The following is a 26,549-nucleotide window of genomic DNA, read 5'->3' on the forward strand; positions in this document are numbered from 1 at the left end:
TAAACCCTAACAAACTCAGTTATTCCTCAAGTTCTGCTTTGATGTCCTTGTTCCTTTGGTCCACAGTTGAGGTGAATAGTAGTCTCCTGTCTTACATGTCATCTCCTCAGGCCATCTGTGCATTTTCCTAAAACAATTTAGATTTAGCAAAAGAACCCAAAGTCAGTGTAGCAAGAGCCCATCCTGTATCCACCCCCTCCTTTCACACTAGATCCGCATCCTCCACAATCCTCCAGGAGATACCTGATCTCTGGTTTGTATTCAGCAGGTGTTCTGCTACGTCATTTTAGCCAGATTTCTCCCATGCCTCACATTTACTGGATTACTTATCCATCAACCTTGCTCCTTGATTCCAAGGTCTCACTTGCCCAGGTTGACTGTATCTGGAGTTGAGACTGACCTTAATCTCAGGCTGAAAGAGCCCAGAGCAGTAGTCCCTACATCTCCAGTCATAGCCCTGAATAAAACCTCCTTCCTGTGCATGCTAGGTCCCCTCTGTTGCTGTGATAAAAATACTCCAAACAAGGCAATTTAGGGGAGGAAAGGTTTTATTCAGTCTACACTTCCAGACCACAGTCCCATCCTTGAGGGAATTCAGGGTAGGAGCTCAAAGTAGAAATCATAGAGGGATGCTGCTTGCTGGCTGGCTGGTAGAGATTCATGCCTAGCTAGAAGAAGAAATACAGTCCAGGGCTACCTTCCCAGGAAATGGTGTACATACAATAGGCTGGATCTGCCTGCATCCATTAACAATGAAGATGATCCCCTACAGACATGCCAGTAGGCCAATCTGATGGGGTAATCCTTCGACTGAGATTACTGTCTTAGGTGACTCCAGGCTATATGGCACTAACAATTAAGGCTAACTAGACTGTGTATTAACTAAAATGTTACTGGTAAAGTTTTCGTTACTAATAAAATGTCACCAACTAAAATTGCAGCTAGCAGAGTTACCTTTGAATGGTTTTGAATAAAATTTTTATAAAGCAATTATTTCAGTCTGGGCTATGCTGGAGCTCAGTTCTCAGCATAATTGGTATCAGCTACTTCCACCTTCCCAGGTGTGTGTACCCTGTCATTTTTTACAAGGCTTGCAAAATCTCATGGGCCCCAGCTGGCCCCTCTCGCTCTGTTTTTGGAAAGGTGGGAAAGGTTGAGAGCTGATTACAGAGGTTTTTTGTTTTGTTTTGTTAATATTTTCATGGGGAAGGGGACAAAAATATTATCAGGCATGTTTTCATGTCTGCTCATGGGAGAAGGGAGATGGCCCCTTTTCTTCACATATCTCCAAGCTCCACAGAGACGTCCACCCGGATAAGTGGTTCCCAGCAAGACTAAAGCCCTGGAGACTTCCGCTCTTGGTGGGAAAGGTCCTGGCCTTTTTCTTGACTCATGCTTCACTCAGGCAATCTGCCAGGGGAGGAAAGGGGGAAGTGGGATTCCTGCAGCTGAGGAGGGAGAGGGATCAGAGCTGCTTTAAATCCTAAGGACATCCATTCTCCTCTGCTCCTGTGACTCGACCAGCCCACATTTGAAATGCAGCTACCACCACATGTTGAGGCACATGTGTGCCACGCACTCCTCTGTGCCTTTAACCTTTCCATTATGCGAGCTGCACATGTGGCCCTCAGGTTTCTGCTGGGTCGAGCTGTCCTGAACCTCTGAAGCCTTTCTCATCTTTGTCTTCTGACTTCTCCAGGCTGAAGCTCCCCGGGACCCAGGGCTGTTTGTTTCAGGCCTGTACCGTCAGATCCTGAGGCATTTAGTAGCTTTCTGTGGTGATCTGCAAAGCTAAAAAGTGCCGGGCGACTTAGCACAAACTGCGCGTGCGGGCGGGGCGGGGGGGGGGGGGGCGGCAGATGGAGCGGAATGGCTGTGGTTCCTTCCTTAGGTTGCTGCTACCTGGAAAGCCACACACAACCGCTGGTAGGTCTCTCCCAGGGTGTGGCGAGAAGGACCTGGAAGGAGGTGGCAAGGAACGCAACTCCGTCACTTAGCGGATGCTGAGGCTAAGACGCAGTTGCCAGGCGACGGCTGAGCGCGGACGCCCGGAGGGACGCAGAAACCCCATAAGCGGATGCTTGAGGCCCGGGCTCCCTAGGCAGAGGGACTGGCCAAAACTGAGTAGCGGGGAATGGACCCCGGCCACGTGAAAGAAAAGGAGGAAAAGGAGAAAGAGGAGGAGGGAGTAGCGGAGGGAGAGGAGGAGGAGGAGGAGGAGGAAATCACTGCCTCCACACTGCGGGCCAAGCCCCGAAGTCTGCCCATCTCAGCGGTGCCAGCTTTCAGCTACATCCCGCCACGGCGCCAGGGCCCCAAGGAGCACAGCTACTTTCAGAGAGAGAGCCAGGTGAGCGAGTCCCCGCGGAAAGAGGGGCGGGGCGGGGCTCTCACTACCTGGGAGTGCCTGGAGGCTGCAAGGGGATGAGACGGAGGCGGGGCTTCAGGGCTAGGGAGAGGCCTGGGGCGGGGCCACATTACTGGAGTTGTTCAGATGAGTGATGGGACAGTAGCCAGAGGGCTAGGACTGAGCGCTTAGGACGGTGCCAGGGGCAACCTGCCAAGGGTCGGGGACAAGGTACATGGCAAGTGGCATCAGAAATGGTGTGACTGCAGGGCAGAGGGTGGGTCCAAGGACAAACTGTATTGAGCTGCAGGGTCCAGAGGCGTTGTGTAGGAGAGTGGTGTGTACAACATTGTGCAATGCATGGAAGCGTTCCTGGCCTACAGCTGTTGGTTCAGGGCTTTATGTAAGTTTGATCGTTGCTAGGGCAGTATACCAGAGTCCTGGGCAGGGCCCCATGTGACTGCTTATGAAGGGCTAGAATGTGATATGCTGACACTGGAGGGCCAGGCACGGTTAGCAGGCAAGAGAGAGACCTTCGGCTGAGGGACAACGACCCCAAGAATAGGGACACCACAACCTCTCAGGAAGTGGGGGTGGGCAGGGTGAGCCTGATCAAGTGAATTGTGCAGTGAAAACAAGCCTTAGCCCCAGGTAAGATGCCCATGAGGTCCAGGGCATGGGAAACATCTGGCCTCTAAATGGCAGAAACAATAAGAAGAGTGTCTTAGTTTGGGGGTACTGCTGCTGTGATGAAACACCATGACCAAAAGCAAGTTGGGGAGGAAGGGGCTTATTTGGCTTACACTTCCACGTCACTGTTCATCATCAAAGACAGTCAGGACAGGAACTCCAACAGGGCAGGAACCTGGAGGCAGGAGCTGATGCAGTGGCCATGGAGGAGTGCTGCTCAGTGGCTTGCTCATCATGCCCTGTTCAGTCTGCTTTCTTATAGAACCCAGGACCACCAGGATCGCCCCACCCACAATGGGACTGGGCCCTCCCTCATCAATCACTCATTAAGAAAATGTCCTACAGGCTTGCCTACAGCCCCATCTTGTGGAGGCGCTCTTTTAATTGGGGTTCCCTCTTCTCAAATGGCTTTAGTTTGCTTCAAGGTGAAGTTAAGCTATCCAGCACCAAGAGTGTGAGTGCTGAGAGACCTGGGCTGGGAGCTGTGGTCAGATTCTGGCTTAGTAACACTGGGCACTTACTTGCTGGTGTTGGGTGTGACTCTGTGGTCTGAGGCAGCCGCTGTGCTCTGTCCACCAGGCACTAATACAGAAGAAGCAAATTTAGGCTCTGTGAGGTCATGTGTTCCTACTTTTCACTATTGTGACTAAGTATCAACAGTGCATCCTGCTGAGGATGCCTGATTCAGGAAGACATTGCGGAAAAGAGACATTACATATGGATGCTCAGCTCCAAGACCTGATCACCCACTTTTTTTTTTTTTTTTTTTTTTTTTGCTGTGGTACTGTATGAGTTGTCCAGAAGAGGAATGTGGATTAATCACGTGCCTGGGATGAAGGAGGCCGTTTATGTCTTCCTAGTGTCTAAGGTGCTCCCACATGATGTATTCTTCCTATCCTCCCACGGGCAATCCCAGAGCTCAAGTGAATCCTCTTCCTTCCCAACAGGCCAGCACACATTGAGTGTCAGGCATACATCATGTAGCACCCCAGCAACAGGAACCATTCTTGGTGTAGGCAACTTTAGTGTTCGGACTCTGAAAGTTCCTGGTGTAGGGTCCTGATTCCAATACCACAGGATGCAAACTTATCCCGAGGCATAATTCTAAAGTGGCAATCAAACTGAGGTGACCTGTGGGGGTAGCCCCTAACTCAATGTACCTGAACAGGGAAGCTTGCAGAGACAGGCATGCATAGAAGGAAAAAGATGCAAAGATGTAGAATGACTAGGAAAGGATATGAGGAAAGGGTAGGAAGAATGTAGCCAGGAGCATAGTCTTCCCTAGTAATCTTCTGTCAAAACAACCCCGAGATCTACCGATTCCGTGCTATTGGCTGCCAGCACCAAGAGACAACAACGTTCGGTTGCTGTTTAGGCCTCTTCATCTGTGGGACTCTTCTAGCAGCTCTAGCACACCAAGTTAGCAACCATAAACCCCAGCCCACTCCCAGAAGGGTCTCTTGCCTAACAACAGCATGTCTGTTTGTGGTTGAGCAATGTGGAAAGACAGAAGGAACAGGGTGGTGGTGGTGGTGGTGGTGGTGGTAGTGGTGGTGGTGTGTGTGTGGTGGTGTGTGGTGTGTGTGTGGGGGGGGGCTTCTGTCATCAGATCTGTCTACCCAAGCCTTGGAAATGTGCTTGGATTTTTAGAAGGGATTGGGGTGTATAGCTACAGTTTCTAACCTCATTGCTTCCAGGGACCGCATTCTTCTTTCTGTGACAAATATCCTTAAACTGGGTTGGCCAGGCATCAGGTGCATGTTTGTTCCCAGCACTTATGAGTCTGAGGCAGGAGGGTTGAGAGTTCAAGGCCGATTTGGGCTACATCATAAGACCCTGTCTACAAAACTAACCAAACATATAAGTAGACTCTTGTCTGTAAATAAGTTCACTTATTGAATGAACTTTACATAAGTACGCAATGCCTATAAGATAGCCAATTTTATGATTAAAACTGTGTTGGTGCATAGAATGTGATAAATAGCCAAGAAGTCTGTGCTGACCTAATGAAAACTTTCATAACACATCACCTTGAGGGGTTTGTGAAATACTATCCTGGTGTCTCCAAAGAACTAGGATTTAAAAAGTTAGCAGATGGGAGCAAGATGCATCAAAGACAGAGGCTTTATTTCATTATCTACAATAAATAAGCAATGTTCAGCTAGATAACATTCTGAACACTATAGAATTATTTTCCCAGCTCCGGCTGAACCACTAACCCAATACTGAACAGTTTAGACTTACACCAAAGGGACTGTTAGGAAGGCAGTTAGGTATCACATGATTAGAGGGCATTAGTGCTGGACCCATCGCTCATAACAGCGTCCACATCTGGAAATGCAGGACTCTGATGTCTGATGGGAGGGACATGCACTGGAGCTCTGGCCCTGAAAGAGGCATTACATCCTCAGCCTGCCTGGAAGGCCATTGATAGATAATTATCTAAGCCCAATTCCAGTAGTCCTAAAGTTTATATAATTACTACAAAGCAGGTGACTTTCTGATGAAACCCCAGGACATACCCCACCCCCACCCCTAAGCCAAATTGAATAGACTGCCAACCATTTGGACAGAAAGGCCTCTGGGAAAGGTGTTTGTTCCAGAGCCTTCGGAAAGTGCAGACCAGGGCAATGTTCTCTGGCCACTGTCCACTCTCACTCCCTGAGAACGCTCTCTCCTCTCTCCTGCCTGTCTCCCACACTGTGTGTCTTGTCTAAATTATTTCAGTGGCAGTCACAAAGACCAGACACCTGCAGGGAGACCAGAGCAAGCTTCCCAAGACAGAATGAGTTGGGGCAAAGAAAAATTATGCAAGCCAATAACTGCAAATGTAAAATTTTGTTCCCCATTTATGCCAGTGGGTCCTAACTGGCAGTTCATCTGATCACACGGACTACATTTCCATGAGTACTCTTAGCTATTCAGGACTCAGATTTCAACTGTGCATAAAAGAGTGGTTCCCTAGGGGACCCTTCAAATACCCGCTTAAGCCTTGCTTAGCTTATTAAACCAGGATCTGTCTGGCTCCCTTGTCTGGGTGGAGAGTTGCTGGTAGTGGCAAAATCTTGTCTTTAAGGAATTTTGTGAATAAATATTCACATATATGTGATGATGGTGCAGATGTGAAATCTGACACAGCTGTTTTGAGTCACTGCCTGGGTAATGACCAGAGAGTCAGCCATAGAATCTGAAAGTTTACGCTTCAGGTACATTTTGAACTGAACCTGAATGCTTCCTTGGGTTGGTTAGAATGGAATCTAAGGAACATGGGCACGGTTTTGTTTCCGTGGACACTTAAGAACAAAACTACTTATATAGATATCTTATGTATACACCCATGGACAAAAATCATGGCAAGTTCTTTCTTGTACTAGTTAAAAATAAATTTTTGCTGAGTGATGGCTAGAAAACTTCTCAACACTGAGGAAAAGCTGATCTCCAGGGAAAATGAAATAAGCTGGGATGCCAGGTACTCTGCCTGATAAGGGACAGCCCCAGGAATCTCTCCTTTATGGAAAGGCAGGGTGCCTTTTGATACAAAACAGAAACACGTCCCAGAAACTGTTAATACTTATCAAACCAGATTTCCATTAGAATGTAGCTGTGCTTTTCACACTAGCAATTCAAAAACTAAGGTCTCTCTCTCTCTCTCTCTCTCTCTCTCTCTCTCTCTCTCTCTCTCTCTCTCTCTCTCTCTCTCTCTCTCTCTCTCTCTCTCTCTCTCCCCCCCCCCTCTCTCTCTCTCTCACACACACACACACACACACAGAGTTATTGAACCTCCTCTTCTGGACAAGGATGCCAAGTCAGTCCCTCCTCATGAAAAGCAATTATAATCTGAGAACACTTCATGTCTACCCGCTTCTTCAGCAGCACCACGCCTGCCCCCGAGCCCTTCTGTTTCGGAGTTTATCACTTCTCACCGCTGTCCGTGGCGCCCCTTGCTCCTTACGCACTGGGACCCCTGGACAGCCTCTTACTTGGTCGGCAATGCTTCTTTTCTCCCTGTGTTTGTCAGCATCAGATCCACTGTCAGATCAACATTTTCTTTTTGTATCAACTTTTCCTTTAGCATTGAGGATTAAGAAGTAGTTATAGGGTTGGGGATTTAGCTCAGTGGTAGAGAGCTTGCCTAGCTCGGTCCCCAGCTTTTTTTTTTTTTTTTTTAGGGAGTAGTTGTATTCATTCTGGATAATATAAATTATTTTCAGGCTCCCACACTGTCACCATCTGTTTATCTCTTCCACTCTATTAGGGCTCCACCTTCTCATTTATTCCATGCAGGCCCAGCCCTTTTTCCAGGACAGATTCTTCAGGCTCTGCAACATTAGCATTATTCTTCTTCCCATTTTGTTTCTTTCCCACTTTTTTATTTCTATTGTTTTGCATTACACCTCTAGCTCTAACCACATTCTGCTCACTTCCTTTGAAATAAAGTTTAATTAGAGCACAGCCCCACTGCCGTTAACTTCATATCGTCCATGACTACCTCACTTGAGCAGTTTTGACAGACTAGGTCACCGGCAACCTTCCAAGATGACTGTCCTGCCCCTTACAGAGAATGGATTCCGACAGCCTGCCCCACTGCACTCATATGGCACAATTTCGGTAACCAGAGTCACAGGCAAGGTTAACCTGAAGCCTTACTGGTACGTGAAAGAAAAAGATGCAAACCAAACCACCGATGTCAAGATCCTCTCCAGAGCACCGAGGACAACAAAACACATATCCTAGTTCTCCTGACCAGTTAGCTGCTGCAGCACCAATGAAGAGAACATGGGCTGCTTTTTAACCAGGAGCAACACTGTAGAAGTGAATTCCCTGAACTTTTGGTTATTTGGAAAAACGAGGGTGAATTTTGAATAAGGTTTGCTGACAAGTCAACCATACAGCCATCCGCAGGGTTTACTCAAGCTGAACAGCAGTATTACAGTAGTTCTGATGTCAGTGCTGGGTTCTGAGTGTCTGCTCTCAATCCCCAAATTTGCTTTCAGAAATCCTATTCCCCTAAGGCGATGGCTTTAGGAGTGGGTGCTCCTGGCCATGCTTAGGTCACCAGGTGGCGCTTCTATAAATAGACTCACACCTCTATAAGAGCGGGCTCAGAGGGACATCTCATTCTTCCTCCCATGAGAACACACAACAAGAAGGTACCATCTACGAAGCTGGAAACAGGCCCTTACCAGACCCTACCTTTGGGGATCCCAGGCTCCAAACAGAAATAACATCCCGTTGTTTTAAGCCCCCACCCCCACTCTGCAGTATTTTGTAATAATAGCCAGATTGGATGAGATGGTTGATGACTGTTGATGCCCTCCGGGTGTTTCACACAGTGCGATAGTTGGCTTTCAGCCTTAAACCGGCCAGAGGGAGGAAGAGATACTGCTGAAGGTGTCAGTGCACCAGCACTTGGTCCTGTTGCAAAAGTGTGGTGGATAAAGTCTTTTTACCTCATCGTGCCTGGGAAGCAAACGCAGAGAGAGCAAGGGGGTGGAGCAACTTTTAAGCACCCCCCTCCCCGCCCCAATGATCTACCTCATGTCCATCTTCTTACATTTCCTCCACTGCCCAGCAGAGACATCATCTAGGGACCTGGAAGCAACACACGAGCTTTGTGGGACATTTAAGATCAAAACCATAGGAATTAACTAATAATAATAATAATAATAATAATAATAATAATAATAATAAATAACTGGATCAGAAGTCCTGCACAGAAATATTGCCTCCATGTTTTAGCTTTGTGCACTGGCCCAAGATACAAGCGCTCCATGTCATTCTAGCCATCTATGAGATAAGCAGTTGCAACTGCATAAAGCTCATGTAAGAACTGAAGTAACTGGGGCCGAGAAGACAGTTCAGTTGCAAAAGAGCTAGTTGCACGAGGACCCTTGTTCCATCACGCACATGTGCTGTGCTTCTGTGCTTGTAATCCCAGTCTTCATGCTGGAAAAATAGAGACAGGAAGATCGCAGAGGTCACTGGCCAGCCACTCTAGCAGAATCAGTGAACTCCAGGTTCAGTGACACACCCTGCTTCATGAAAAAATAAATGAGGTGGAGAGCAATTGAGGAAGATACTGTATGTCAACTTCTGGACCACACACACACACACACACACACACACACACACACACACACACACACGATTTAATTAACCAGTGTGACATGAGATGCCATAAGTCCCGTGTGAATGCAGCCATTATTCTTTCGCTGCAGTTATTAATGATTATCTTCTTTTCACTAAGTGCCCATTCCTAGCAGCCAATCTCTTACACACCTGACCCCCCTCACTGTCGGAGATTAATTCAGAGGACCACAGTAAAGATGAGCATCCATCGTTGCTCCTGATCTTTTAACGCATGCACCCCAGGGAGCCTACCACACTCATACTTTGCGGGCTGCAAAGTTATTTAAAGCTCTGGTAATGCCCCTGAATAGGATGACAAATTTGTCCTCTCAAGCTACCATCTAAAATGTGACCAGCTCTGGTACTGCTCCCTAGGGGGCTCTAGCAGCCTGTGTTTCCCTAAGACATACGGTTCCAGGGGCAGCAAAGCAGATTCAGTTCAATGGCATTTTTAAATTACTTTTTTTTTCTTCTGTTGTGCACAGCACTTCTGCCCCTGAAATGGAAAAACCGAGCTGGAAGAGAATGCCCTTTTATGAAGGTTTTGATTAAATCCCTCAAAGTCTAACAGTTACATTAAAAAGAAATTGCCTAAGTGGCTTTAGGATGTGTTTTCCAGCGAGCTAGGGTGGACTGTAGAAAGCTGTTTTGAGAAAAGCTGTGTTCCGCAGGCCCCACTCTGGCTTTGCTGGGATTAGCTGGAATCCCTTCTGCATGTGCAGAATCTCAGACGTGGAGGCAAGGGCTGATGTGTCCTTATGTGCCATGAGCTCTCCCTCCTGACTGTGGAATGTCCTTGGTCTAGGGCAGTAAGACCTTCCTGTGTATGAAAGCTCATGTAGTCTGTCCAGAGCTGCAAAGCAGAGAGTCCCAAGGACCACAGCCTGGATCCAGTCCACATAGGTGTCCTCCCGGTCCCTCACTGAATGGTGCCCTGTCACTTCAGACATCAGTCATATTTGACCATGTGTGTGCGAGCACTCTTAAGTGGCTGGGGAGGGAGGAGAATCATTCTGTGGCCAGTGTCCCTGGTAGGATCTAAGGGTCTTGTCTTGGCTGTCCAGTAGACTCTTGCACTCCAGCCCTGCTAGGAGAATGTAGGATGCCCCTCTGCATGTCTACTCCCTCTTCCTCTCAACACTCCTGTTTTCCTTTGCCCCTGTCCTCATCAAGGCCACTAAAGATTCCACTTGCTTACTGTTGTGTTTCCCCTAGTGAATTATCAGCTGGCCCGTGGCAAGGATTAATTTCTGTCAAGCTATCTCCTAACCAATCAAAACAGGGATTGGCTTAGCCTGGAACTCCATAAACACCTGCTGCATAGATGGATAAAGGAGGGATGAATACATGAACTGGGAAACAAAGGCCGAAGCCACCTTTTTGGAAGAAGATGCACTTAGCACACCAGGGCTTTCTGTTTGGAGTATGTGTGGTTTAGGACTCCACCCATGCAGTGATGGGTGTGGATCACAGAGGCCTCTTGCCTGTGCTAGCTGCAACTTTGTTGTTCAGTGACCTGTCCCCGGGAACAGCAAGTCTCAGAGTGTAGAGCAGAATGTCTTCCTCAAAGGCAGGTGGGATCTTCCAAAGGGAGGGGAATGAAGGAAGGAGGAGGTGAGTGCATCTTTCCACACGGAGAATGCTCCTACCAATGGCAACATCACCCACAAACTGGTGTGGCGTGTCTCTTTGCCATGTGCCTCTATGTGCAGAGATATGGGTCTGATTATGTGTTCACACACTGAGCATCACACAAATATGTACATGTTTTTCAGTTCTCTCGTTTGTATGTAAGCAGGGAGCACACACCTTTGTATGTGTATGCATGTGGAGGCCGGAGGACAGCTGTGGATGTTGACAGTGTCTCTCGTTGATCTGGAGATTGCCAAGGAAGCTAGAGAGTGGCTGGCCAGTGAACCCCAGGGCCTGCCTGCCTCTGTCTGTCTTCCAACTCTGAATCATAAACGTGAATCACTGCACTGGCTTGCTTTAGTTTTAGATGTTTTTTTAAATGTGTGGTCTGGGTATTCCATTCAAGCCTATAAGGAGAGCATTTCTGTTACTAAACCTCCTCCTCCCTCTCCTTCCCCCACTCCCCCACTCCCATTCTTTTCCTCTTTCTATTTCTCCTTTTGAGACAGGGTTTGACAATGTCATCCAAGCTGGCCTGGGACTCTCAAAGTAGATGAGGGTGAGTCCAAACCTGCGATGAAAGTGCCTCTGCTTTCAGGTATTGTAGGCATGCCCTACTGTACCCAGCTCAGCGTGCGCTGGTCATGCGGCAGCGTCTGCTGACGTTTTCGTATTCTGTAGTTCGATGAGGTAACATTAAACCAGCTTTCTCATACTCTAGTAAGATCCCAAGGTTCTCAACATGCCACAAGTGATTAATGAAGTTTTTTTTTTGTTTTGTTTTGTTTTGTGTCTTTTGTTTAAATGGGCTTAAAAAAACTTTTTGGTGGGGGAGAGTGAAAATTAAAAGAAAATAGTTTATTTAGCTCAAACTCTTGAGGACTAAAATTATCAGTGGCAGACCGAGGTCTGCACCGAGTCTCTGCCATTTGGCTGCACTATCGCGGGGCCTGGGTGCTGGTGGAGCACGTCACAGGGTGAGTAGTCACACCTGCAGCCAGGAGGCAGCTACCTGCATCCTTCCAATCCCTTCAAAGCTGTCCTTGCAGTGACCTAAGGACCCCCCTGACGGGTCCTGGCTCTCAAATGTGCGTGCCCACCTTACATTACTGCCACCCTGGGGACCAAGTTCTGACACATGAACTTTTAGGGATCACAAAGCATATTCTAGCCACAGCAGAAGTTTGAATAATTGCAAGCAGATGACACATGAAAATAACCAAGTTTTCAGCCTCTAGGGATCATCCTTACCTGCCGTGTTATAGACTTGTGGATGCCTAGCAAGTGAGGAGCTAGTGTCAGTGGAGAGGGGCCGCAGCTGGCTCTGCAGTCCCCGGGTCTGCCCTTGGTGATGGGGTAGGCCTGAGAACTAAGGCAGAACCCATGGAGTCCAAGCACTTCTCCAACATGAGACAGACATGAGTCAGCCAGGAGGAATTCTGCTGACTTCGGTTCAAGAGGAAAATATTCTCAGATTATCTGAGAAGTTGTAAAAATTGTCAAAGCTTATGATCCCAACATGCCCAGAGAGGGAACAGGATCTTGTCTGCAGGCAAGCCACCGAGAGCAGTTAAGCAGTCCTTCCAAGGTTCTGACTCCCATTCCCTGACAAGCTGTAGTCCTCTAAACTACAGGGTTGCACGCTGTGAAAATTCTCTCAGCTCAGCATACTGCCTGACTCCCACGGAGATACTGTGGGTTTATCAGAAGTCAAAGGCAGCCCTTATAGAATCAGTGACCTTGGGGATTTTCAGTTTTGAAAATAGGTCGTATGTTTGTGGGCAAGTGGAGGTCTGAGCGCTATGGCTCTGAAGAGAGGAATAGCAGCCATTCCCAGGTGATTGCCACTTGAGTTGGTGTGGGCCAGGACGGGCTCCGGCAGCCCAGATACTTCGTCAGGGGCAGAGTGTGCTCTTTCTAACTGACAAGACTCACCACAAGCATCATTCCTGAATGCCACACTTGTTGGCTGCCCTCAGATGGCCGCACAGGGAACATTTTCTTTTTATGTGTATGCGTCTTTGGTTTGCATGTATTTCTGTGCATGCCTTGTGCCCACAGAGGCCAGAAGAGGGTATGATATCCCCTGGAATTAGATTACAGGACGGTGAGAGCCACACAGGTGCTGGGAATCAAATTGAAATCCTTTGCCTGTATAAATGTTCTTAACCACTGAGCTATCTCTCCAGCCCCCACAGTGGGAACGTTTACACCAAAGGAATCAGCAACCACTAACAATTACTAAGGTAGTTTTTCTGCAGTGAGTACTCAGCTTCACATAAGTACAACATTGCGCTGAAGATGATAGTGTAATATGACAGACACTGATTCATTTCTCATGCTTTGTCCAATGTGAGTGCTGGAGAGCTCTTGGTGCCGTGATGTGACAACCCACTGTCCCTCTTTATAAAATAATATAAACTGTAATGATGGTTACTTACATATTTCGATCTTATCCTGACCACAGTTTCCCCTCCCAGCCCCACCTCCCCCCACCCCAATCCACGTCTCCATTTCTATTCAGAAAAGGGCAGGCCTCCAATGGATGTCAACAGAACATGGCCTATCAAGTTGCAGTTAGACAAAGCACCTCCCATTATTAAGGCTGGGCAAGGTGATCCAGTGTGAGGAGTAGGGTCCCCAAAGCCAGCAAAAGAGTCAGAGACAGTCCTGTTCCCACAAGAAGACCAAGCTGCACAGCTGCAACAAATATATATATATATATACATAGAGTTCTTAGATCAGTCCCATGCAGGCTCCCTGGTTGCTGGTTCAGTCTCCCTGAGCCCCAATTAGCCCAGGTTAGTTGATTCTGTGGGTTTTCCTGTCCTTGACCCATTATTTATATTTTTATTGAAAAATTCCATGAATTTTTATTGCATATCCCTTGATGATTATATGTATGAATGCAATATGTTTATGTCATATTCACCTCCCCTCCTGCCTGCAGCCCGTCTAGGACACCTCCCTCTCCTCCTCCCTATCCTCCTCCCTGCCCTCCTCCTTGTCTGCCTCATCTTCCTCATCACTCCATCCTTGTCTTCTTCCTCCCCTTCTTCCCCCTCCTCCTCATCTCCATCCTCTTCTTTCTCTTCCTCATCCCCATTTTCATCCTCCCCCATCTCGGTCCTTCTCCTTTCCCTCTTCTTCTTTATCCTCCTCTCCCCCTCCTCCTTCTCCTCTCCCTCCTCCCCTTCTCCTCTCCCTCCTCCCCTTCTCCTTCTCTTCCCCCTACTCCTTTTCTTCTTCCTGTGTGCTCCTCCTCTTCCTCCTACCCCCACCTTCTCCTTCCCATCCTCCACCCCTGTCTCTTCCTCCACCACCACCTTCTCCTCATCATCCCCCCTCCTCCTCCTCCTCTTCCTCATAGCTCACCCGAGTCAAATCAGTGCTGTCCATATGCACATGGGTGTTGGGAGCACTGGGCCAACTCCTAGAGTCCACACTCTTGAAAAAAAAAAAGAAAAAGAAAAAAACAAAATGGACTCCCCACCTTCAGCAGCCACCACCTGCTGAAATCTCTGCAGTTAGGGGTGGGACCTCATAGGCTCTTTTCCTGTCCATGTCAGAGTGTTGACTGGCTTGGTTGTAAGCCGGCATGGTACCTCTTTTTAATGGTGCATTCCACTGTTACCAGGGCCTGGTAGTCTCCTAAACATTGAGTCATTTATTGGGTCCTCTGATTTCTCCCTACACAGACAGAGATTGAGCCTGTGCGCCTAGAGATGGCATGCCTTGGCACCACTCATGTTCCTAGCCCAGACTACTGTAGGGAAATAAAGAATTGCCTCTTTAATTTGTTCTCAAATAGAAATGTGTTTGGTGAGCATAAACTATCATTCTCATTGCAATTGCATAAAAATATGCTCACACAAGCCTCCTTAACTAAATTTAGTGGGACACACACACACACACACACACACACACACACACACACACAGAAGTATAGTGTAGTTAGAGTTTTCCCTTCCTGGCCCACAGTCAGGACAAATCTCTCTTACCTGCCAGTCCCACAGTCGCTCAGACCCAACCAAGGAAGTATATAGAGATTTATATTGTTTATAAACTGTATGGCCATGGCAGGCTTTTTGTTATCTACTTTTTTATCTTAAATTAACCCATTTCTATAAATCTATACTTTGTCACGTGGCTTGTGGCGTACCAGTACCTTATATCTTGTCATGGCTGCGGCTGGCAATATCTCTCCTCCCCAGCCTTTTACCTCCCACAATTCTCTTTTTTGTTTGTCCCGCCTATACTTCCTGCCTGACTATTGGCCAATCAGCATTTTATTTATATAGAGTGATATCCACAGCAGTATAGCATGAATTTTAACATGTCTTATTAATGAAAATAAACCTGGAGCAAGGTATTGGGGTGAATGCTGGAAGATCAGAGAAGCAGAACAAGCCACAGCTTCCTCACCTTGCCAGTTCCTCAGCTGATCCTGTTTCCTCAGACTGGAAGCCTCTCAGCCCTTATCCAAACAAATCTCAGCTGAACTGCTGCTCCAAAGCCTGAAAGCTTAACCAGCCTAGTTCCTAGTTTTCACACCTTATATACCTTTCTGCTATTACTTCCTGGGATTAAAGGCGTGAGTCACCATGCCTGGCTATTTCCAGTGGGGCTTTGAACTCACAGAGATCCAGATGGAGCTCTGCCTCTGGAATGCTAAGATTAAAGGTGTGAGTGCCAGCATTTTCTGGCCTCTATGTCTGTCTATTGGCTGTTCTGTTCTCTGATCCCAGATAAATTTATTAGGGTGCACAATATATTGGGGAACACAATGTCACCACATGGAAGTACAAGGGGGTCATCAGGAGTGGGAGAGAGATAAGAAAGGGTAATGGAGGTGAACATAATCACAATGCATTGTAATATATATGTATATATAAGCATGTATCAAAATGTCAAAAAGATTATGAAAGTATGAACATCTCTTTTTTGTTTCTTACAGAATTTAAGTGGTTTAATCTCTTAAGAGTATTCCTATATTTAGTGTCATATGAAAAGGAGGAACAAAGAAAGGACCTGTGTCCCAGTTTATTCTAAACCTCACACCCATTGTTTGTGTGAGAGCATGTGTAACTTCTGGAAATAGGAGAGCTTCAAAGGTAGGAGAGGAGATGCAGGATATAATAAAACCTACAACCTCAGGATGGAGGTTGGCCTTGTAGCCCATAGGTATAGACGTGTTCCTCGGTCACCCACTCCCATCAGTCAGGACAAAGCCCTTTAGGCTGCAGTGATGAAGGATTCCACAGAGCTCAGCACATTACTTCTCATGCTAAGTTTCTGATGGTGTTGGCAGTGTGTCCTTGCTCAGTTGAGTACTCAGCAGCCTGCTCACAGGCTGCTCCCACTTCATGCTGCCTGGGACCCTAGGGGCAGCTCTTCAGTAAGGCTGTCTAAGGCATCACATGCCACTTCAGCTGACAGTCCATTGGATAGAACCGGTCACATGCCTGGAGAGGCCCTCCCCTGGGCCGTCAGGAGTAGAGTGTAATTGTATATTAGTGTCGTGTGCTCAGGGGGTCAGCAATCTCAATTTATCCAGAGGATGGTGCTCCTTAGGCTTCTGGCCCCTTTGCAATAGCCCAATTTAACCCATCCTGCCCTCCTGGCTGCTCCAAAGACAGCCGTTTTACCAAGTGTGTTGGCCAGCAGTATGGCAAAAAGTGCTGCAGGCTTAAAGCAAAGAAACTCACCTTTCCCAGTCCTGGAGGGTAAAAGTCACGTCCCTTGTGTGGGCTCAGAGGTAACACTCAGCTCTGATCCCTTTGTTTCTCTTGATGGCCATCTTCCTGTCCCGTTCCCACCATCCCTCCTGATATATGTCTCTATGTTCAAATTCCTCCTTCAGAAGACTACCAGTTACACTGAGCAGTACTGCCTTGCCCTATTATAACCTCATCTTGACTAAGTACATCTTCAGCAACCCTGCTTCTGAATAGGGTAGCAATCTCCATTCCCCAGTGTTGGACATCAGCCTGTGAGTGTCTGGATGACACAGCTCAGTCCACAGCAGCAGAGAGGTTGCTCTGCAGAGCTGCAGCTGCAGCGTTGTCTTGGTCGCCTGTGATGCCCAGGCATGTCCATGAGCTCCGAGCAAACAAGAACTTAGCATCCTTTCTTAGCATGTCCTATCAATTCATCTGTGAAATTTTACTGTTTTTATATATTTTAGTGTGGAGGTTTATTCCCATGCTCAGACTGTAGTCTCATTTAAAGTAAGGTTCCCTCATTTCTGTCCTGGAGTCTAAAATGGTACCTTACAGTTGTTTCTAGCTTATTTTCCATCACTGTAATGAAATACCCGAGGCTGTGTGTCGTATAAAGAAAATGTTTACTTAGATCACAGTTCTGAGGTTTCCAGGAACCACATGTCCTAATGGTCTCATTGGTTGAATGTCCAGGAGCAGTGCAGGACACACTCAGAGTCAGGAGTGTGCACATGTGTGCTTCCTGTAGTAGTGCAGGGCATGCTCAGAGTCAGGAGTGTGCACACGTGTGATTCCTTGGCCTCTGCCTCACTCAGTATAGAGCTACCAGACTGCCCTGATAACCCCACCTAATGTCAATCATCTGGGAAGGTCCCACCTCCTGCACTATATTCAGATCAAGCCCCAGCCCTTACTATCTAGCAATGGTTATCAAATCTCCACAGCTGGACACATTTCCAAACTGCAGAGGGAGCAGACCTGATTCATGACGGGTGAAAGACACAAGGCCCCAGTGCACAGATGACATCCACACACACACCTGCCCTGAGACTACTCAGTATCAGGAGTTGAGGCATGGGGGGTAAACTGAGGGCAGGGCATCAGATACCACAGGTAGCACACTGCAGGACCGCATTTAAGCAATGCTCAAAACACAAGCAGACAAAGGCAGTGCTAAAGCCGAGGCAGAGACAGAGGCAATGCCGAGGGTGATTTTAATTGTGCAGTACCAAGTCTGTGCTCTGATAGAATCTCAATCCCAATTGGTTTTTATTAAAATCATTTTGCTTCAAGCCACAAAGGAACGCAAGAACAAAAGATGGAAGATCAGTAATGGAAGACACGCCTTGGTTCTGCTTAGGCGCTGGGATGGATAGGGCTCCACTCAGAGAGGCTGCCCGTCTGCCAGTATTTTTTTCTTTTTATTCCTATTATTCAACGATAGAAAAATTCATTTATTCCTTTGGAATGTTATGAATATGCAGCACACAACAGGTGTAGGGTGGGGTGGGGGCACTATCTACGATTCTCATCAGTCCATGCCCAGAAACAGTGACGTTCCTAATCCAGATCAAGATGTCCTAGGTCCTTGCTGTTTCTCTGGAATTGGGGGGCAGCATGGCCTCTCAGCTGCTCCTCCTTCCAGAGTTTTAGACCACCTCATTAAAATGAAAAGCAATAGACTATTTTTCCCTTTTTCTTGTGAGGTAGCATATCCAGTAGCTTCCTGTGGTGTGGAGCGTTTGGGTAACTGCGGATATACCTCTTTTTCTTCTTGCATCTGTTCTTCTGCCTTCAGGTCTTCTGAGATCAGCTCAGGGCTCCAGCAGAACCCACTCCACTCAGGAGGGTTGGCCTGATTGAGAGCATGGGAGAAGTACAGCCCGTGCAGATGCCAGTGGTTTATTTCCTTACTCCTGGTGCTCCCCCTATTCCCATGCCGGTTCCCCTTACCTGAGCAGACTAGTTAGCCAGTGTGAGCACTGTTGGGCGTGGGATGGGGAACACCACTCACTTCCACTTTCATATATGGTTCTCAGGGTGCAGAGGGGAACTACTTGACCACAAGAGTGATCATGTTGTGAACTTTGGCTGATCTCCTCCAAGCCTACAGACAGCATGGAGTTAGCCAGGGCTTCCAGAGAGCCAGCAGAAAATGGAGAGTATACCAGCAGTCTAACAACCACCCGATTAAGTCACCACAAGAGAAGGCTCAGCAGTTGAAAGTGCTTGCTGCTCTTCAAGGGAATTCAATGGGAATTCAGTTTCTGCCATTCCCATTCGGTGGTTCGCAGCTGCCTCAAACTCCAACTCAAGGGGATCCAATGCCCTCGACTGGCGTCTGCAGCTACCTTCATGTATATGCATACACTTACCCAGCTGCACACATATACACACAAATAAAAATAAAAAGTGTAGAAGTGTTCTTGTGTGTGTGGGACCAGCATGGTGTGATGGGCTCCTAGGTTACTGTTCTTGTCTTGCTGCAAGCCTGGCTTAGCCTCAACCAATAGCTCTGTGCCTGGATGTGGATAATTCTCCCTTGAAGAGGGGCAGGCCTGGCCCTGGGAGAATTTGTACCCACCATCCCTGCAGAGCAGGTGCCATGCTTGGCTTCCTCTGTGCTACCTACAGAAGGGCCCTTGCTGTTTCTCTCAGAAAGCTCTGCTTAGCCTGTGAAGGCTGGCAGTCCACCGGCTTCTGCAGCCACTGGATGCACTGGATGTTCAGGACTCTGAGATTTCCCTGTCATGCCTTAAAATGGGTTTTTAAAGAAACTTAGATTTATTTGATAAGCAAATGTCTAATTTTACAGAGTCAAAGTGATTGATGTTTTCTTCGTGACATTTTCCTTATTGCTTTTCTGTGTAGGAGGCCCCTTATGGGTTTTCTTTTTCTCTTATTTTCCTATTTCATCTAGAATTTACTTTTGTCTACAGCATGATATGAAGACACAAGGAACTAGCCAATTTTACCGCACCCAATGCCGATAATTTACCCATTTTCCATTGAGTTAGTTTTTAAAAACACCTTCCTCTATACCGAGTGTTACCTTCAGGAGACACAACACCCGGGGCAGTTGGAGTAAACACAGGAATGACCAGCAGTGATGCAGACAGAAGGCACAGCCCCTAGAGGCAGATGTGGACTGTCTGAGTTTAGTCAAGCTGGGATCCTCCCAGTGGGTGAGAGCTCCCTGCTGGTAAAACTCTTACACATCTGGAACAAAGAATCTTAAAAACCACATTGTTTCCCTTACTGGATGGTGGTCACACCAGGGCTCCACCAAGTGTGAGCTGCTTCCCGGATCTACTTGGTGTGTGGTCCATGAATGCCCCGATTGCCGGAAGCTGCTAGTCCTCCCCATCACTGCCAGCACCTCTGGTTCCTGCGCTCTGTCCACGGGGTCACTGTGTATCCCAGGCCACTCTATGTGTGCATGCGGCCTTTCTTTGCACTGTTCAGTTTGTCTCTGCCCCACAGAGGAAATCATTCTAGCATCATTGTCAGGAACAAACACACACCTAAACCAAACCATCTCAGGGTAAGTAAGACAGCTGGTGTGCAATTCAAACCCCACAGATAAGCCAAGTTGGGTTTTGTCACTGAAGGAATCAGGGCATCTAGAGCAACAAACCCAAGTGTGACATGTGAGATGAAGATTAAATACCACCTCACACATGATTTGTTTATTTTACTAGATTCCACACAAGCAGATTGACTAAGAAAAAGTCTGAAGAGGAAAGTCAGAGATATATAGAGAATAGTTGTATTAACAGGTCATCTTATAGAACATCTAAGCCGTGTGCATGTGCATCTATCTGTCTGTCTGGCTGTTTATCTATCTATCTATCTGTCTGTCTGTTTATCTATCTATCTATCTATCTCTATGAATCTAATCTAATCTAATCTAATCTATCTACCTACCTATCTAATGCATGTTTATATTATATTATATGTGTAGACATATTGCATATATTCATGGGTATCAGTTACCAAGTGCTATAGCTATACATGGAATTTAAGAAAAAATAGTTTTCTTTCTCAAGAGGGGGGCTTACATATAGACAGTTTGGCCATTGGCCAGCAGCTTGAAGTATAACTCCTGCTGGGTCATGTTGTCACAGCATCCAGTTAGTTACTGATGATATTTCATAGCAGAATAAGGTTGTATTAGATAGTTTGAGAAATAAAAAAGCAGAAATGAAGGCAAACACATACACAAGAACATACATGCATACACACACACACACACACACACACACACACACACACACACACCCCTCAGTCAGATAGAGGAGATTTACTCTGGTCTAAATATTTATCTCCCTTGTAAGAAACCTAGCCATCAGACATGTGGTCAGTCAATGTGTCTCTGGGGATCAGGCCTCAAAGGTGGGGTCCTCATGAAAGCCTCCCTGCTTTTTCCCTTGGGATGATGCAGAGAGAAGGCATCATGTGTGAAGCAGAAAGCTACCCTCCCCAGATGGGAATCTTCTCACATCTTGAACTTCCAGCCTCTAAACTGAGAAACACATTTTGTTCATGAACTGCTTGGTCCACATTATTTCTGCACAGCAGCCTTGGAGGAGAAGCACCGGTGAGCTCAGGAGAGATGCCATGGAACACCTGCACCCAGACTCGGTCCTCATAACACTTCTCTCTCTCTCTTTTTTTTTTTTATTAATTATAAAAGCTGAGCCAATAGCATAGGCTTGTTATTAACTAGCTCTTACAATTTTAACCCATTTTTATCAGTCTACATGTTGCCACATGACTCGTGACATTTACCAGTCCTCCTGCATGTCTTGGTCCCTCTCCATCTGACTGGTGACTCCACCTTTCTTCTTCCCAGAGTTATCTCTGTCTGGCTTTCCTGCCTAACCTCTTCCTGCCTAGCTATTGGCCATTTAGCTCTTTATTCAGCTGATGAGAGCAGCACATCTTCACAGACAACACTGCTCTTGCTGGAGGGGTCTGAGCTCCTCTCCAGTCACAGCCAGGTTTGCCATGTGTGTGGACCTTCCTCAGCGTGCACTCCAGTTCCCACTGAGTGTTGGTTTCAGTGTGGTATCAGATACCAGTGGCTCATCCTTCAAGCACACCCATGACCGTCTCTGTTATTCCCAGACAGGGATCATCTCCCTCTATGACTGCGTTTTTAAGAGGAGACTAGATTATAACCAGCAATTACATCGAGATGACAGAGAACATGCCAAAAGCCTGGGGCTTCATGTTAATGAGGAGGTAAGATATATTAATGATGTTAATAGACCATCAAAACTATGCACATGTGTAAGTGCCCATACATACATGAGTATACACATACAGTGTGAATATATGTGCATGGATACATTCATATTTATATGTGTGTATATGCATTTACATGTATATTGGGTACACACTTGTATTATGTCCATGTGACCCTGTGCATACATGTGTATATATTGAATACATGAATATATGTGTGTGTGCATGCCTGTGCACACATTTTCATACACATTTATCTGTATGCATGTGAGAACGTGCAGATATCTATGCATATACACATGTATGTTGTATATGTACATGCACATGTATGAACATGTGTGCTTATATGTTTATCTTTGCATGTACATATGGGCTTATGCATGTATATGTGACCATATGCAAATATTTGACAATGTGTTCCGTTGCTTTATGTAGTGTGATTTATGTGGCTTGCATCTATTTTATCATGCTGAGAAGTTAAGATCCTTCTATTCTGCGATGCCAGTTTTGCATTATTCTTTTCTGATTGGTTCTAGACAACTGAACAATGTAGGAAGAATACAGTTAGGAGGTGCTTTCAACAGACAAGAGTCCTTGCTTGTTTGCACACTGAGCCCTGTTACCTCCACTTAGATACAATGGTCTTCCCCAAGTCCTCTCCCTGGGGGATGCAGCTTTGCTTGGGTCTCCCTAGTGTTCTCCAAAGGGAGGAATTTTCTGGAATCAGCTGCAAAGGGAGGTAACTGGCCAAAGTGGCCCCCATCAGGGTCACAGCAAAAGGACAGGTGCTGGGGTCCCTCTCTCCTCTGGGCTAGGGTCCCCTCTCTCCTCCGGGCTGGGCCATCCTGGTCTGAATCAGACACTTCTGCCTTTTGACATGATCCCTGGTTCTGCATGAGGGTGGGTGGCAGCTTTTTAAAGGTTGGGAGGCTGAGTACACACAGCCTGTTAGACAGCCCACCACACAGACATCACAGTACACAAGCTTTGGGTGGGATTTCTGTGAGCCCCTGGATTCTTTACCGTGGCTGTTATTTAGATCGCCAAGTCTGGAGATGCGGTACAGCGGCCGAGTGCTTACTTCTCATGTGTGAGGCCAGTGGTTCCGGCCAGCATGCCGCTCTTTACTCTCTTGAGCTGGATAAGTGATAAAGGCACCACAGAATCACTTTTTCATGGACATACTCATGTCAGATGCACTCTGAGTTGGTATTCAAGTTCCTATCTTCTGATGAGAAGAAGGTGGCTCAGATGACTTGTTGTTTGGCGCTCTCCTCTCTACTATGAACCATAAAGGGACCAAGAAACACACTCCTGTCCTCTTAGAGCTGAATGCTGGCAAAGAAACAACTGGTTCCACATCGATGGACAACATGCACAGAAAACCCTTTAAATTTTGGGGCTAGTGAAAGGGATGAGGAGGTTCTGGGGAGGGGAGTGGTCAGGAAAGACTCGTGGTGAGGCCCAGAGACTTGGGTGGTTGGAGATCTCTGGCAGCAAAATGACCAAGCACATGCGGTAAGTGGGAAGGAGAAAGCCTGGAGCTCAAGGCTGCTGCAGCTCCATGTGCAGGGGGAGAGAGGGACTGGCAGGGGGTGGGCTGGGAGAGGACAGGGGAGGGGACAGAAGGAGGAGGAACAGCACCCGAAGGAAGTCAGGCCACAACGGGTGCCTAGTTCAGGGCTTCCTGTCTTCTCTGAAGAGCGGGATGACAGCAGAGGGCCTGGGATCCCTGGCTCTGCAGCTGCAGGTGGGCAGGAGTCGCTGTGGAGACGCCACCTGGGTGAGATACAGCAGAAAGGATGGGGCACTGTGCTGACGTACCGTGGGCAGAAGGGTTTCTGTGCTCAGGACGGTGACTGCGTATTTCATCTTCCCAGGAACAGGAAAGGTCTGTGCCAGTGCTGATGTCCTCTGTCTATGGAAAACGCATCAACCAGCCCATCGAGCCCCTCAACAGAGGCTATGGCCGTGTGAACCACGTGCAGAACGACTTCTACAGGAAGAATGACATCCCCAGCATCAAGGTGCCTGACTTCGGGCACATCGCTCCAGCCTGAAGCGGTCTCGCGCTTTGCAGGGCACTTGGAGGTGCGCTGCCCGCAAGCGAGGCCATCTAGGAAGGTCGCGCCCTCCACGCTCACTCTCACGTTCATGTCAACTGTAGCTGTAAGGATGCACCTGGACCACAGCGGGATAAGCACATGCACATCTAAGGTGGCTTTGGCTCAGGACTCGGCCAAGCACTTTTCCTCCTGCTCAAAAGCTCCAGTGTGAGAGTTTTCACTGGGTTTATTTAAAACGACACCAACTGATTCGTTCTGAGAACCTGAATAAAAGAAAAGCTTGCCTCCCTGTGGTAGCAGCTGTGTCTGTTTTGTGTGCTGGCTTGGGGAGGGGTTTACAGGAGCATTATCTGGGTCCTCCTCCTTCACGCAGGAAAACCTCCTTGGCCACAGCACAAACAACCCTTCTGTGTTTCTCTGAGAGGAGATGTAAGAAAACGGACCTTGACATGACAGAACTCTAGACAGGACGTTTTGTTTTCTTGAGGTCACAGATAAATCGAGCTTTGCATAGCCAATTACTGAATGAGTGGCACAGCCACACCTCCAGGGAGAAGCTGTCACCGGCGCAGGGCACAGCAGGGACTCCTGTCGGGCAGACTTAGCGAAGAGTCTGCCTGCTGCATTTCCTTTTTGATCGGTTATTTTATCTGTAAGTGAAATTTCCAAACTCAGCCAAGTTTTCTCATGAATCAGAGCACTACCAGAGTGGATCCACATGCAGTGTGCACAGTCCCAAGCCCTGGATCGGTGCATACCTATGCTATTGTTACCGATGCTGAGGACTGAACCCAGGGCCTGCACTGTGCCACTGAGACTCATCTCCAGCCCATGGTTTTCATTTTCGATAGTTTCCTCCTTTGGAAGCAGCTGATTGTTAACCCATGTTGGAAGTGTTTATTTTACAAGAGAATTTGACATGCACTAAGATATGTTTTTAATGAATGGATCTTTTGGAAGAGATCATCTCTCATCTAACCATGGTTGAATTTCCCACAGTTGAGCGTTAGTGGGCAGGTGATCTAATTAATTTTGGTACTCAATTGCTAGTTTCGTTGTTTTGAATTTGCAAGGTGATTTCTCTAAGGAGACATGATCCTGGATTGCTGGCAATTTCAAGGCCGAGTAACTCCTAAATATTTATCTTTTGAAAGTTTTTTAGTATTGCTGCTCTTTTCCTCCCAAATAACCCGCAATAGTATATGTGAGGTATCCTTGGTTACACCATAATGTAATTTGTAATAATTTTAAAACATACAAAAAATCTGGGTTATAGAAGTTTGTGTAAATTATCTTTTGCTCATTCATTACTAAAATCTATAAGTAGATGAAATAAAATAATGTCAAACTAAGTTATTTTCATTACTTGAGAGTGGATCCTACACCCTTAGCCTGTTTGGTTCCTTCCTCCCTTCCTTCCTTCCTTCCTTCCTTCCTTCCTTCCTTCCTTCCTTCCTCCCTCCCTCCCTCCCTCCCTCCCTCCCTCCCTTCCTTTCTTTCTTTCGAGAATTGGAGACAGGGTCTTGTAGGGCTCAGGTTGGCCTCAAACTCGCGGTGTAGATGAGGGTGGCTTTGAGCTTCTGATCCACCAGCCTCCCTCTCTCAAGTGCTGGGGTTGAAGGTGTGTGTGCACAACTCCACCCAGCGTGCTGCTTGCTTTTAAAAAGGGATGGAATCAACCAAGGTTTCAAAAGGTCTCACATTTAGTAGGTAGTAAAGGAAAATCAAATGGATTTCTGTTGGCTTCCCAACATTTACAGGCAATAAATAAGTACCAGTTGCTGGGGGATGTCTTTCTGTGTGCTGTGAATATGTGTTGCTCCCATTGCCTAATAAATAAAGCTGTTTTGGTCTATGGCAAGGCAGCTGAGAAGCAGGCAGGAAATCCAAGCAGAGACATGGAGAGAAAGGAGAGTAGGGGGAGATGCCTAGCCGTTGCCCAAAGAGAAGCAAAGAGCTAGCTAGCAGGAAGCCTGCCATAGGCCATACAGTTTATAAGTAATATTAAGCCTCTGAATGATTATTTTATAAGCGGCTGTAGGACTGCAGGGCTGGGCGGGACCTGAGAAACATACCATGACAGCCAGTTACAGACCTCTTAAGGGAAGACATTATTTTTTAAATTTCTTTTAAATTATGAGTATGTGTGTATGTGGATGATGTGCATAGCATCTAGTGGCTGCTGAGGACAGAAGAGAATGTCATATCTCCTGAAGCCTGACTTACAGGCAGCTGTAACCACCAGACACGGATGCTGGGAAATGAACTTGGGGGCTCCACAGGAGCAGTGACTGGTGTCAAACTGCTGAGCCATGTCTCTAGCCTGGAGAGTACACACCCATGTCAATAGAACATGTTTCCACTTATCAAATCCCTACCACTGTTGGATGTTGGTTCCTGCATGTGTGTGTTGATGAAGAAGCAAAGGAAGGCTGAGGAGATGCGATGATTGCTGCCGTCCAGCAGCTCATTAAGGAGTCAAAGAGAACACTGGGGATTGACCTCAGCCATCTCCAGCCAGCCACACTGAAGCGTGAGACTTAGGAACTAGGCTTCTCACAGGACTAAAAGGTGAGGGGTGTGGGTGGCACTTGAGAAGGGGCTGCTGCTGGTCTCTGTAATCCCTCTGATTTGCAGGTTTCTAAGGATGCTTTTGTTTCTCATCAGTCAAGAAGCTCATGTCAGGACTGGCTGCTTCCGATTTGATAAAAC

The 26,549-nt window shown here is 47.1% G+C and overlaps 1 protein-coding gene across 1 annotated transcript; it reads left to right on the forward strand.

Moving 5' to 3' along the window:
* The first annotated feature begins 1,857 nt into the window (after positions 1-1,857).
* Positions 1,858-25,189, forward strand: C15H5orf49 (chromosome 15 C5orf49 homolog). Its single transcript, XM_036207211.1, has 3 exons — positions 1,858-2,350; positions 21,652-21,768; positions 23,652-25,189. Exons 1-3 carry the CDS (start codon positions 2,135-2,137, stop codon positions 23,829-23,831), a joined length of 513 nt encoding a protein of 170 aa, XP_036063104.1. The 5' UTR covers positions 1,858-2,134; the 3' UTR covers positions 23,832-25,189.
* The last annotated feature ends 1,360 nt before the right edge of the window (positions 25,190-26,549 follow it).

This window comes from Onychomys torridus, chromosome 15 (genome assembly GCF_903995425.1).
Source record: "Onychomys torridus chromosome 15, mOncTor1.1, whole genome shotgun sequence".
NCBI classification, from domain to species: Eukaryota; Metazoa; Chordata; class Mammalia; order Rodentia; family Cricetidae; genus Onychomys; species Onychomys torridus.

Bases quoted from the DNA above. Each gene is read 5' to 3' on its own strand.
- C15H5orf49 (XM_036207211.1), top strand. From the start codon at position 2,135: ATGGACCCCGGCCACGTGAAAGAAAAGGAGGAAAAGGAGAAAGAGGAG. The intron at 2,351-21,651 runs GTGAGCGAGTCC...TGTTATTCCCAG, and splicing joins ACTTTCAGAGAGAGAGCCAG to ACAGGGATCATCTCCCTCTA. The intron at 21,769-23,651 runs GTAAGATATATT...TCATCTTCCCAG, and splicing joins GGCTTCATGTTAATGAGGAG to GAACAGGAAAGGTCTGTGCC.